At 37.8% G+C, this 14417-nt stretch overlaps 1 protein-coding gene across 4 annotated transcripts in view; it reads left to right on the top strand.

Annotated features, from left to right (window-relative positions):
* The window catches only part of GPBP1 (GC-rich promoter binding protein 1), a 36604-nt gene extending 22541 nt beyond the window's left edge, over positions 1 to 14063 (top strand). For 3 of the 4 annotated variants that reach the window (XM_014965081.1, XM_014965082.1, XM_014965080.1), the window contains 9 exons: positions 1832 to 1955; positions 2443 to 2666; positions 3321 to 3387; positions 4504 to 4688; positions 5495 to 5635; positions 6116 to 6280; positions 10418 to 10602; positions 12444 to 12546; positions 13602 to 14063. In XM_014965081.1, coding sequence (XP_014820567.1) covers positions 1832 to 1955; positions 2443 to 2666; positions 3321 to 3387; positions 4504 to 4688; positions 5495 to 5635; positions 6116 to 6280; positions 10418 to 10602; positions 12444 to 12546; positions 13602 to 13760 — 1353 coding nt within the window. In that variant the 3' untranslated portion in view covers positions 13761 to 14063. Of the gene's footprint in view, positions 1 to 1831; positions 1956 to 2442; positions 2795 to 3320; positions 3388 to 4503; positions 4689 to 5494; positions 5636 to 6115; positions 6281 to 10417; positions 10603 to 12443; positions 12547 to 13601 lie in introns of those variants that run through there. The other variant, XM_014965083.1, reaches the window with a different exon arrangement.
* The last annotated feature ends 354 nt before the right edge of the window (positions 14064 to 14417 follow it).

Raw genomic sequence — 14417 nt, 5'->3', positions numbered from 1 at the left:
GTTTTCTTTCTTTTTTTTCTTTTTCTCTCTGCAAGTTTGTCAAGGAAGTAATTAACTTCCTAGGTCTCAAACTGAGAGGGCAATCACTTTTCATTTGAATTCTGTACATTTTGGAATCACATGCTTTGTATTTTAAATATGTCTGTTGCTTACCTGAGTTTGAATTTTAAGCAATGAATTTTAAATTTTTTGGCAGCAACCAAAATAGCAGAGTATTATCAACATTTTTCTTCTGCTAAAAGACTAAACACAGCACTGTACCAGCTGCTAGGAAAATTGCTAAGAAAATTAACTCTATTGTGGCCTAAGGCTTTAGCAAATCTAGCTATTCATGCTAAACAAATGAAGTTACGCAAACAGCATAAATCACACCATATTATAACCCAAAGTAATTTATTCTTCTTAAAACTTAGTGAAGCTAAGCAACTAATGTCTCTTGACAACTGTGATTTCGGTTTTTTTGTTTGTTTTTTTCCTACTCACTTAGATCAGTGATGTACTTTAAATATTAATATAGCTGGATTAGATGTTAGTGGATAATAACGGTTGAAATAAACTTGTGGCTTTCATTTTCAAACATACACAATTACTGCTGTACTTTTTTTTTTTTATGAGCATTGCTCGGTCTGGAGAGGGACTGAGCTTCAGGCAGCGAAGTTGATGGTTTTGGGTGCTGTAAAGTTGATCCTCCCTGGAGTTGTTAATCTGAGGGTGCTGACACAGTACGCTTCCACGCGGCTATGCATGGAGGCGTTGGTAGCTCTTACAGCCCTGGGACGTGTTGGATCTCTTGTAGGTGTGCAGTACTATGGACATGGGTGTGGACAGTGATTCTGTAGGGAGGGATGGGGCTTTGCTCCTTGGGCATCAAAGGCTGGCAGGGAGGTGCTGGGTAGCACAGCCCTCTGCTGCCGCACACCCGGAGGTGTTGTGCTGGCAACAAGAGTAAGGCTAAGCACTGCTTTTTGCAGAGTGAAAATTTACTCTTGAATTTTTAAGATGTAGCAGCAAAAGAAATGTTACAGGGTTAAAATAGTGAAGCCAGATGGAAGTAATAGGGAAGACAGCCACTGTAAGACATGATCGTTTTTTGGTTTAATCCCCTTAGGTATGAGTTCCAGCCAGGATGTATTTTGATTTGAGTGCTCTTCTCAACATAAGGTTTTAGTTTGTAAGGTACTTTCTACTGATATATTAAGACTTACTTACTTAACATTTCTACAATGTTTTCTTATAAGCTGTTAATTTGAAGTATACTTTGAATCTGTGCACTTTCGACTCTGGGTTTTATTTTTATTTCATGACTGGTTGCATTTTCTTTATTAAGTGATAATGTCGAGACTAATAAATTGGCCCTTTGTACAGCTGCCTCTGGTGGAGGCGACTCCTCGCTTTCTATGGAATACACATGTGAAGTCTCTGACCACCTAAATTAAGATCCCAGACTACTTCTTTTCTGCCTTCAAAACTGTGATCTTCTATCCTTCTTACCATTTTTATTTTTCCTCTGGTGCAACGCATGTCACTTGTGGTCTGTTCTTCTGCCAAAACAAATTAGGCACTTTGTTTTTTTGCCTTGTGTCACAAGCATGGGCCTCAGCGTTGTTTCAGTGTCCTGGAGCAGAAGATCCAGCTTCCATATTGCTAGCATAGGAGGTGGTGACAGAGCTCTGAACATATGCATACTTGAGGGTGGCTACATTGCCTGTCGTTCAAAGTGCTCTTAACAATTAATTGTATATACCATGAGTAATGGGCATGTTACAGTTCTGATAATTCAGTTTTGTTATTAATCAGATATCTCAGGTCTACCGCTTGTGCTCCTTTACAGTCATCACTGAACTTTGAGAAACATTCTGAAAATTTTTCGTGGACAGAAAATCGTTATGAAGCAAATCGCAGAAGACACAACTCTTCAGATGGGTTTGATCCTAACGTTGGACGGCCTAATGGAGGTATAATTTAGGTTTCGTGGAGCATTCTGAACATGTTTACATCATTGCTTTAAGCACTCTAGCTGAAAAAAAAAAAAAGTCTGGTAATAGCTCTCCTATGTTTAATTCTTATTCTGTAGTAAAATAGAGGGAAAGACAGATCATCTGGGAGGGGGTGTGATGACTAAAGGTTTGTTAATACTGTTCCAGGTGTATTTCTCTCTTAAGAAGTATAAGAGTGTCAAGTTAATATTCTAGCCAACAACATACAGATGAGCAGCCAGAAAAGGAGGTTGACTTGTCTTAATGTTGGACTACTGTCCTCTTTCTCTGACACTGTTTTGTGAGGTTCTTCCCTGCTGCTTATGTGAAGGAAAACTTAAGTTTACAATGCTATCACATCCCAGAGTATAGAGCTGCTACTTCATTTCTCGAACAGTTTTGTAAACGTAGAATATTCTTTTGAAATTGTTTGTAATTACATATCTTTAAAATTTAAAAATCTAAGGGCATTTTGGGAGAAAAGAGAAGAATGGTTGGCGTTCACAAGGCAGAAATGGTACAGAAAATATAAGCCATCGTGGGGGATACCATGGCGGAGGTTCCCGTGTGCGGACCAGTACTTTCCATAGTGGAAAAGGCCAAGGACTGCATGAAGACAATGTACCTGATAATGAAACTGGGAAAAAGGAAGACAAAGAAGTACCCAAACAGTTTGAGGCTGAGGATTTTGTAAGTTAATTGTAATTATAGTAAACAAGGTTTCATTGTTTCTGCAAGTACCATTTTGTCCATTCCAAGCTACTTCATGAGATTTCACCAGTTTCAGATCATCATATAAGGGATCACCCTTCCCATAGGTAAGAGGGTGTTAGTCATTTCTCCACTAACTTTTCTCTCCTTTTATATCCAGTTTTTGTCATTATTTGTTTTTCATTGTCACTTAAGTGTTTAAGGGAAACTACAGTTGGGTTCCAGTATACTATGGTATGTGTATGTATTAAATTATACAGTTACCTTGCTGGAAACCTGAAGTACTAACACAGTGATCTTTCTGCCAGTGGCCTTTTGAGATCCCATGCTTTAACATACAATTATAGGATGTAAGAGGAGGGGTGATCTTTCTCTTTGAAGAACCATACATTACTGTTTTTTGCTTTCTCTAGACAGTTCATGTAATGATATTGACTGCTCCCTGAGATGTTTTGTTGGAGAAGAGAAACAAGTGAGCATTGACCTATTTGGGTCACAGGGGGAATCTAGTCTGCCTCCAATTAAAAGTCTTTGACAGCAGAGGTCATACTGCTAATATTATTGTGATTCTTTATTTAATTGGTCCCAGAATTCAAGACTTATGTTTTTAATAATGATAAAACTTTCTTTCAGCCATCTTTGAATCCTGAATATGAGAGGGAACTAAATCAGAATAAATCTTTAGCTGCGGGTGTGTGGGGTAAGTATTTTTGATGTTTTTAAATGTAAAAATGTAACAGACATCTGAATTTTGGTTTTTTTGTAAGAATTATAAACATATAGATTTAAATTGTAAAGGCATAGATTGAAATTGAGGAAACTTCCACGTTATTACAATGAAAGTTATCTTTGTTAGAGAGGTTAAGACTTCTATTTGAATATCCATCTGTTGGTCTGTAGATGCAGCCATAGCTAGTATACTATATTATACAAAATTTAACGACAACTAAGTATACGGTTATCATGAACATTTTGTAACATCTACCTGCTTAAACAAAGCTAAAGTCACATACGCTTTTAAGATAGGTTTTTTTAAAATTAGGGTATGATGACTCGGCACATGAAGTAGAAATGCTTGCAGGGAGAGGAGATAATCTTGGAAAAGGCTGTTAATGCAGCATTGTAATGCATCTGCAAAAAAAAATTAAAGTATTTTTTTTGCTTTTTGAAAATTCTAGAACTGCTTTTAATAGGTGTTCTTTAAAACCATTCAATGTCAGTTACTTAATAACAGCTGACAGTATGTCTCTAAATTAGTGCTCTATTTAATGTTGAAATGTTGTAAGCTTCAGATGTTCTGTTACTCCCATCTGAGGCATGGAGATAGAGAAACGGGTCATTGCCATGGTCTAGAGTAGTGCACATCTCTTGACTTACGTTTATAGAGTCTCAGCGTGAACCATTTGGCTCTCAACTGAGCCAATAATAAATATATAAGTAATTATGTAGTAACCTAAAAGATAAATATGAAAACCATGATCTTTTTTGAAGATTAGGCGATTATCAACAAGTAATAGTATTTGAATTTTCAATTTGGAAACAACCACTGTGTAACTGGCTTCTTTGAAATTGCTGAGCGAAATATTTTACAAATGGCAGTTATAGAAAATGGAATAGAACCTGTGTTTAGCCAGGTTTGTACACTATGTTATTTGTGGAATTTACAGTGGACTAAATTGCTCATTTATGCCCGTTTGCTTTGGGCCATGTGGCTCTCTGTTACCTTATGAGGGAGAAACCGAAGTCTGTATACATATGAGCACACATATATTTATATACACACATGCATACAGACACATTTTTTTTTTTTTCTCAGAGTACCCTTTGAATCCCAAATCTAGATCTCCGAGGATGCTGGTCATTAAAAAGGGCAGTACAAAAGAATTGCAAATATCTGGATTCCCAGTAGTAGGAAGTCTACATTCACAGCCAGTAAGGAATGGAACTGGCACAAGTGTTTATAAAGGATTAGTCCCTAAACCTGTCACTCCACCTGCAAAGGTGAGTCTTGGATATGAGCGGCATGAATGAGAAAAATCATACTGTAATTCTGAATGTGTCTATTTCACTCCTGAGAGTACTGTTCCTAGAGTATTATGCTTTTAACACTTCCTAAGTACAGCACACCCTGAAAGTGAATGGAAACAACTTTTTCTCATTTTTATACTATACTGTAATTGGATCTCTCTTTGTTTCTCATTTACCATTTTTGAGAAGGGCAAGAGTTGTCCAAGTGAGAGTGAAAATAATGTTTTTAACTTACAGAACAGCAATGCCTTTTGTATATATGATTTTAACAGAAAAATAGATACCGAGTAGAAAGATACAGTCAACATAAAAATACCTTCAGAATTTATCTCAACTGTTAATAAAGATGATGTTGCTACCTGTTAGTGTTGTTCTGGTCCCTTTCCAAATGTAACTTTCTATTTTCATATCTTGATTTTTGTTGCAGGATTTTTCTATGTGCTCCTGAGAACACATGGTGGAGTAGTTCTTAACTTTTTTATGTTCTACATTAAAAACAATACTTTCAGCTGTTGAAGACTTGTTTTTATTCTTAATACCTCAAATATGAGGGTCTTCATTGTTTTGAAAATTTGATCTTTATATAAAAAGTGTAAACAGTATTTGTGAGTGGCTGAATTGCTGATAAACAGTCTCTTTTCCACAAGAAAACAGGTGTTTGCACTAAATTATGGTTGTAGTTATGATTTGGTTTTGCTTACTCATTTTTCTGAGGATGTCTGAAAATAATCCAGTTGTATTTAATGACTCTTTAAATTTCTTTTTAAATTTTTGTTCAGCCTACACAGTGGAAAACTCAAGCAAAAGAAAATAAACTTGGGAATCTGTTTCCTCATGAATCTGCGTATGGTGTTGGCAATTTCAGTCCTTTCAAATCAACTGCCAAGGCATTTACTGTATCACAAAATTCAGTGAAAGAGGTAAAGCAATATCTGTTGTTTTCATGAACTCTATAAAATGTTTAATTTGCTTAGATATGGGGATCACTAAATTTTATGAAGAATTGTATTACATTTTTTTTTGGAAGTCAGTGTAAGCAATATGGAAGGCATATCACTGGCCTTCAAGTACTGCACTGTTTCCTTTGTAGGTTTCATTTGGAGTAAAAATGGTGCATTAGGAAGTATGGCCTTATAGGTTTAAACTTGAAAACTGCTAATGGGATGATACTCTTCAGGAAGTGCACTGTCAGTTAGCAGTGCTCCATAAACCAGCATCTCTGGGTTTACATGTAAGAACTATATATACTGAAATACAACGATCTTCCTTCTGCTTTTGACTGTGGATATATGTGAAACCTGAAACTGCAGGTGCTGAGGAGTCTTCTCAGCAAAGTCTTTCTAAGTTTTCTAAGTGAATAAACTCCTGACATTCTTTCTTTTTCTGACTCTCTACATCAGTGTAATCGGTCAAATTCTTCATCCCCTGTTGACAAAGTTGGTCAGCCTCGTTTAACAAAATTGACAAGAATGCGGACTGATAAGAAGAGTGAATTTTTGAAAGCATTAAAACAAGATAGAGTGGAAGAGGAACATGAAGACAAAAATCATGCTGGACAAGAGAAGGTAGTTTGGTTCATACCTACTGTAGTCCCAGCAGTAGTAGTTTTCAGATGGACCATAAACTCCTACTTATTTTGTTGTAAACAGCTGTTAAGTCATGGTTTTGGATCCCTAAATGAAGGAAAGGAATTACACATTGATGAATTCAGAAAAGTTGTTGGAAGCACTGCTCTTCCTGCCATGCTTCTTAGTAGTTTCTTTTTTCTTTTCTGCATTGTCTGTTTATACATATTAATAACTGAAGTACATCTGTGTCTTTAGCAACAATAAAAAGAATAAATTAAGCTTAGTACACTAAACTAATCGTTGAATCACAGAATTGTTTAGGTTGGAAAAGACCTTTAAGATCATTGAGTCCAACTGCTAAGTCCACCACTAAATCATGTTCTGAAGTGCCATATCTACAGTCTCCTTTAAATACCTCCAGTGATGATGATTCTATCACTTCCCTAGGCAGCCTGATCCAATGCTTGACAACCTTTTTGGTGGTGAATTTTTTCCAAATATCCAATTTAAACCTCCCTTATGCAACTTGATGCCATTTCCCTTTGTCCTGTCACTTTTCACTTGGAAAAGATACTTATCCCCACCTTGCTACAACCTCCTTTTGGGCAGTTGTAGAGAGTGATAAGGTCTCCCTTCAGCCTCCTCTTCTCCAGGCTGAACAACCCCAGTTCCCTCAGCTGCTCTTCATAAGGCTTGTTCTCTAGATTCTTTGTGAGCTTTGTTGTTCTTTGGATGCGCTTCAGTACTTCAATTTCTTTCTTGTAGTGAGGGCCACAAAACTGAACAGTGTTTGATGTGCATCCTCAAACAAGAGTACAGGGGGACAATCACTTCCCTAGTCCTGCTGGTCACACTATCTACATACAAGCCAGGATGCTGTTGGCCTTCTTGGCCACCTGGGCACACTGCTGGCTCATGTTCAGCCAATAGTCAACCAACACCCCCAGGTCCTGTTCTGCTGGGCAGCTCTCCAGCCACACTTCCCCAGGCCTGTGGTGCTACATGGAGTTGTTGTGACCCAAGTGCAGGACTTACTGAACCTCATGCTATTGGCTGCGGCCCATTGATCCAGCCTGCCCACATCCTTCTGTAGAGCCTTCTGACCCTCAAGTACATCAACACTGCTGCACAACTTGGTGTCATCTGCAGGCTTATTGAGGGTGCACTCAATTGTTGATAAAAGTATTAAACAGAACTAACCCCAGTAGTGAGCCCTGGGGAACACCACTTGTGATTGGCTGCCAACTGGATTTAACTCTGTTCACCACAACTCTTTGTTACCCCATGAAAAGTACACCTGTCCAAGCCAGGAGCAGCCAGTTTTTCCAGGAAAATGCTGTGGGAAACAGTGTAAATGCATCCAGGTAAACAACATCTACAGCCTTTCCCTCATGCATTAAGTGGGTCATTGTGTCATGGGAGGAGATTAGGTTCGTCAAGCAGGACCTGCCTTTCCTTAACCCCAGCTTACAGGGTCTGATTACCTGGTTGTGCTTTGGTGGTGGCACTCATGATGATCTGCTCCATAACCTTCCCCAGCACCAAGGTCAGACTGATAGGCCTGTAGTTCCCTGGATCCTCCTTGTGGCCCGTATTGCAGATGGGTGTCACATATGATAACGTGCAGTCAAGTGGGACTAGCCAGGGCTGCTGGTAAATGATGCAAAGTGGCTTGGTGAGCACTTCCACCAGCCCCCTCAGTACCCTTGGGTGTATTCTGTCCGGTCCCATAGACTTTTGTAGGGCAGTGTTCCATACCTCGGCTGTTAGTTATCCTACAAAACAATTAATTTAAAATCTCGATTCTGCTGTTCAAACCATTTCCCTTCTAGAAATTAGATAGCCAGGAGTTCTCTATTCTCAATGTAGTCATAGGAGCAATAGTTCAATTTATGCATATATAAAGGACCTGGTTTTACTTAATAATTGAGAACTTGGAGGTATATTCTCTCTATAATATGTGTCAGGTTTCTTTCAATCTAGATTGATTTATGCAGTGGTATCAGAGAATATTTCTGTCAGTGCTACCAGCCACCAACAAGCCATAAGCATAGTTATCATGTATAGTCCAAGTGAAGATAAGTATTGTATTATTCAGGATGAGGTGATTACAAGCCTGTAATCACCTGTAATTGCTGTAAATGAGTTGTTTAAAGTGTTTTAACAAAACAAAAGCCATCATAAATTGCAAATCACCCAGAAAAATGAGTGGTTTTGAGGAAGGCTTATTCGGATTCAGAGACGTGAAAAAAGAAACAGTGGCAGTGTGTATTGCTCATAAAAGTAAGGTTGATTTTTCTGACCCTGTTCTTATTTCAGGCAAAATAAAATTTGCTGTAATAGGACTTAGCTGTATGTGTGAATTAAGAAAGATCTGCATCTTTCCATTAGGCATTCTGTGGCTGAGCACCCTGAGATTTGTGGTAATGTTCATACGTGTTGAAGAAATACATAAAGGTTTTGATTTAAGATTAGAAAGATATTGAGAAACACTGTCCTGAATTTCGGAATTCTGAAAATACTACATCAACTTGAATGGGGTTTCTGTCCTGAAATTGTCTTGAATTCATAATATCTTTATGATACATATACCAAATGCATTTGATTGTCCCATTGTACGCAGCTGATTTTCAGAAGCAAGTGTATTTAAGAAAAAAAGACTTTTTGGTAGTGGATGTTGTAGTAGTAGTCCTTGGCCAGATATATGTAACATATAGCCTGGAGTACTTGTTGGTAAGTGCATTCTTCCTTTATCCTGCTGTTGCTCTTTTAGTAACAGACGTGAAAAGATGTTAAACTATGTTAAACTAGTCATGTAACTAATAGTTGTCCTGTTTGCAACATTCATTATAATTATCATCAGTAGAAGACGTGGTATGCAACTGAGTGGACGGTGAGATAACTGCAGAACAGTCTTATAGAACGTGATTGCATTGATGGAATTTTAAGGCCTGCAATAACAGATTTCACCTCTGAAATAATGAGGCAAATCACAATAAGCAGCTGAATCATATCTTGGCAGAAGCTATTTTGCCCTGTATATATTAAAATTGTGTAATGTTCTTATGAATTTTGCTTAATAATCTGAGGTGGGTTGTTCAGGCACGTGTTTTAATAGCTGAATATATGTTTACTGGGATACTCGTTCTTAAGAAGTTCTTGCTGAGCATTCTGAAATTTCTGAAAGCAGACAACACTCTGAGTCAGAGGGAAATGGTGATGGTGGTCTCAATCCTGGACTCCTAAGCACGATTTCTTACAAGTGCAGAACTGGCTGACTTACTGATTGCCTCCTGCTATGGATAATGCTGTTATGAGCCCCGTTTAGCGATTTTGTTGTCAAAATGATGTTAACTAGATAATAATTGTACTCTCCTCTTTGTTTTTACAGTTGGTAAGACGTCTGAAGCTATTTGGCTCATTACTAAATGATAATTACAGGTTACTGAATGAGTATAATAAAAAGAAACATTTTTGGTTTAATATATTAAAGAGCTTTTAATTTTTGAGTGTACTTCAGCAGTTTGCTTTCTAGATAAACTTTCTTCCTAGGTCTTATTTCATGATTAGTAAGTTACAGTTGCTGTTAACGCAGCCAGAGAAGCTGTGGTGAGTCCATGTGAGCAGGTGATGTTTCAATTTAAGGATCAGTATAGTCTTTCTGAACTTGGGGCAGATGAATTTGCTGGTGTAGGTATGGTGGCTGTGACCTGAGTGAACTTGAGAAATGCTTTCAAACTTCTGACACACATGGGTCTGATATTTAATTAGGGACATTGTTTGTAAGTTCAACAGATAATGTGTTATTTCTGTAAGTATGAAAGGCAGGTTAATTAAGTTTGAATTTTAAGATATGTTGGAAACTTTGTAGAAAAAAGTTTGAGGCAGAGCATGGGAGTTGCTTTCTACAATACTTAAACAGTGGCCCAACTGTGGCATAACTTAAGATTTCTGTAGTATCCAGGTATTGTAATATCTAGAAGTATGAACAGAATTACCCCTGAAGTAGGATAGAGTGCCTCCATGTGAAGTTAATTTAGATTAAACTGAATCCCAGAATTGCAGTACTTGCAGACATTTACTTGTGAATGGAATTCACTTCTAAACACTGTAATCTGTCATTATTTTTAACAGGATGATGAGTCCTTTAGCTTGCATAACAGCAACAGTCCTCACCATGAGAGAGATATAAACCGAAACTTTGAAAATGAAATTCCGCAGGAGAATGGCAATGCTTCAATTACATCTCAACAGATCATTCGATCTTCAGCTTTCCCTCAGGCAGATGTTCTTTCAAGCTCACTTGAGGCAGAGCATAGGTATGTACTTTATATTATATAAAGAGTGTTCCTTCATGGTAAGTGAGCATGTCAGAAATTCTTAATAGTTCAGACGTCAGAATCTGAAGACTGAGAAGACATAAAATGTTTCATGAGACAAGTTTCACTGTCAAAGTTTAGCTTTTAGACATGCACTAATTTAACATGGAATATGCTTTGTTTCTACTAGACTTGTGTACTTACTTAAACTTGCTTTACTTAAGATTTGATGTATTTCCTTATAAGGAAATAAAGCAAACTGCCTAGTGACTTCATCCCTCAGATTTTGGTCTGCTTGTCTAGGAGGACCAGTGTGTGTAATTGCTATTTGTATTAATAATCCTTTAAATAATGGATAATCCTGCATTTTATGTAGAACTGCAATGAATTTTTCCTCACTGTTAAAGTAATTAATTATTTCTGTAGCTGACCAGTTGACACTGTCAGTGATATCACAAGACAATGCACTGGAAAGGGAAAAAGTAGTTTCAAAAAAGGGTTGAAACAGTTCTAATATCTCATAAAAGTAGCTGCAGGAGGAACTGGGGGAGTTGAGAATGATGCTGCTGGAGACGACCTTGTTACGAGCTCTGTCAGATTCTTACTGTTTCTGGCAACTACAGAATTACAATGATAGATTTTTTTAGTGATGGATTATATGTACACATTGAAATTAAAGGGAAGCTTTCATGACCTCTTATCCCTCAGTGTAAAAAGTGAAACGCGCCCTGCTCTGTTCCTTTTTTTTCCACCGTTGGGTATGGAGGCAGAAATCTTTGGCCACTAGAGGCTGCTGGTGACCATTTTTTGACTAGAAGGTGGGAGTCAAATCTAGCTATTATTTTTCAATTCAAATGATTTTGAATGGCCTACACAGGGTTTCTGGGTAAATGTCTTTACTTTGTGGTATCCCAGAGGGGCAGTGCCTCCATACTGTCCCAGCCCTTTGGCTGTGAGCTCTGCATGCATATACGCAGATGTTAGGGTAAGTTTTTTTGTGGGAAATTGGACTTGAAGTGGCAAGCTTAACTCACAGGGTATTTATACATACATAATAACAGTATTGACACATCTTGTACAAAATATATCTTGGGCTTCCCTTCTGCTGGAGAAGTTTCCAACATGCAGGCATTCTGGAAGTGTCAAGTTTGCTAATGTGAAGTTTATTTTTTTTACGTAGTTCACACTTCTTTAACCAGAAGTTCTTTAACTAGAAGCCTAGTGTTGCTTTAAAGGGACAGCAGTCCTGCTAACTTCAGACAATGTTACTTAAAAGTTAATTAGCCATTGCTCTAAATTTTATTAACATTAACAGAACTGTGTAACTATTCACTTCATTGTACATAATACTGTTAACAACTTAGCTTGCTTGCGGTAAGACTTTCTAACTCAAATTACTGTTGCCAAAAATAAAACTATCATTGAACTACATTTGGCATTGCGAGTCTTTTTCTGTATGTCTCTACAAGTACACCTATACTCTTACAAGAGAGTTTTGGATGACTTGCATGTTATTTCTGCTGCTTCCTGAAGATTTGATTGTTGTTGACTGTCATGTTGTCCAATGTAGTGCAAATACGACAGAGGATGTAATTTCCATTTCTGTAATACTTCTGTTAACGTTTTGGCTTTTTAACAGAGCAGTGCTGTTCTCCCCTTCTCCTCCTACAGTTCCAGGCTTTTATATGGTTTTAACAACAGTCATTTGTGTTATTGGTCACCTACAAATTTGCCCAATGTATATCCATTGTGCACATAAATTTACACATATATGTAGGTAGAGCTTGAAATGTCTGAGTGTCTGTTGCAGATTCCTTAATATTTTCGTTTTTAATTTAAAGGTTGTTAAAGGAGATGGGCTGGCAGGAAGACAGCGAAAATGATGAAACATGTGCTCCGCTAACAGAGGATGAGATGAGGGAGTTCCGAGTCATTAGTGAACAGGTAACACAAAGTTAATGCTCCGTTATGAACTTGTAGTTGGCTATCCTAAGTGCCTGCCTTTGAGGAGGATCTGCAGTAATTTTGATTAGGGTTAGGGATGTTGCCATTTCAGTACCATTTCAGTATTGTGCTTTTGGAAGAACGGTTGCTTTAAAAAGACTGGGGACCAGTGCTGATTGTAGGTAAGATCTTTTCTTAAAATACCAAGGAAATGGTAAGATAGTGCTTCTGGATATTTTCAGCATTGCTGGTAGAAGATTTGCAAAGGCTTTCCAGTTCCCTTGGTTCTCCATATTCTGAATTTTCTCTGCTGGAAATGGAGAGACATTTAATTCACTAGTAACAAGGTCTGAAAAGGCATTCTAGACTTGATTATTTTTTTTTTTGGTTAAATTAGGTGTATTGTGTATATATGGTGGGTTCAGAAGGAGCTGAGAGAGAGGAATAGTAAGTCTGACCATTTGATTTTTGCATAAGTCTAGCGACACATGTATTCATTAGAGCATTTGGAATATTAAGTTCTTAAATGCTTGGTTTATTGCCCAGACTCTACACTATGTGTGGAAATGTAGTAATTTCTTTCCTGTTCTAGAATCAGTTGTTTCCTTTCTCTCCAGTGTCTTTGACTTGCCAGCTGCATCAGGTAGACAGATTGGGAATACCCGTGCCTCCTTGCTGCTTCTCCTTTTCTGGGCCCCTTCCTCATTGCAGACCCTGCCCTTCTTAGCACAGATGTTTGCAGCACTGTGGAAAAAGGGACTGCATCCCAAGAGAGACCATGTGGGAGGAGGGATCACTGGGGCAAGACATCTGAGGAAGTGGGCAAGAAGAGGGGTAAGCTCTTGTTGAGGGCAGGAGCTTAGCATAATTGGAAGTGCTCAGATACAGGTGGCTGGCCCAGAAGTGAAGGCTCTCAGGGAAGTTTTCCTTTGTGTGTATCTATGAAAAGGTAGTTTTGGGCATCTAATGTAGCCCAGAGATGAATGTTGAAGTGTGACAGATTGTTGTATTTTGCTTTTTCTTTCTCTAAAATACATCTTGTTTTCTTATTTCAGTTGCAAAAAAATGGCCTTCGGAAAAATGGCATTTTGAAAAACGGCCTCATCTGTGATTTTAAATTTAGCCCCTGGAAAAACAGCACTTTCAAACCTGCTGTGGAGAATGAGGATTCTGAGACGAGCAGCAGTGATACATCAGATGATGATGATGTGTGAAGACTTCAGTAACCTCTGTAGAAGCTTGTTTTGATCTCATGAAAATTTGGGGATGTGTTGTCCAAAAAAATTTTCTAATTTATGTAGTAGCATACCCACTCAAGTAAGAATGATGGGACTTTTCTCTGAAGAAAGCAAGGAATGTTGTGTTGGGTGTGTTACTATAATTACAAAGAAATTACTATAATTTCTTTGTAAACTTTCTTCATCAGTGAAGCATTTCTGACTAGCAATGTGACAATGTAACAAATCAAACTTTCTCATTTAATAATAAAAACAAAGAATTGTGTAATGTGTTGCAGAGCTTCTGTCTTAAAATGTCCCAGTCTACAGGGGGAAAAAAACATGACAGCTTGACACAGTGTTTTTCTTGCCAAGTCATTTCTTTCTTGCAGCGGAAATCCTTGAATCCACTGTGTAGGCAAAAGGGGCAATGTAGCATGTTGGCTAAAATGAGCAAAGTGCACTAAAACTCTTTATCCTTAATTGAGCTATTGTACTGTCCTACTTCTTTCACACGTAACTGCTCTTTAGCCATTTACAGTGTAGTCATCATTATTAATGGCAAAAGACCCTGCTATTGCAGTTCCAAATTTCTAGAGCTAAACTTTAAATTGAAAGCTTTATGGGGGATGGGGTGTTGCAAGGCCCTATATT

This window comes from Calidris pugnax, unplaced genomic scaffold (genome assembly GCF_001431845.1).
Source record: "Calidris pugnax isolate Ruff unplaced genomic scaffold, ASM143184v1 scaffold273, whole genome shotgun sequence".
In the NCBI taxonomy this organism is placed as follows: domain Eukaryota; kingdom Metazoa; phylum Chordata; class Aves; order Charadriiformes; family Scolopacidae; genus Calidris; species Calidris pugnax.
The sequence above is the reverse complement of the archived record's forward strand: the minus strand, read 5'-3'. Positions and strand labels throughout refer to the sequence as shown.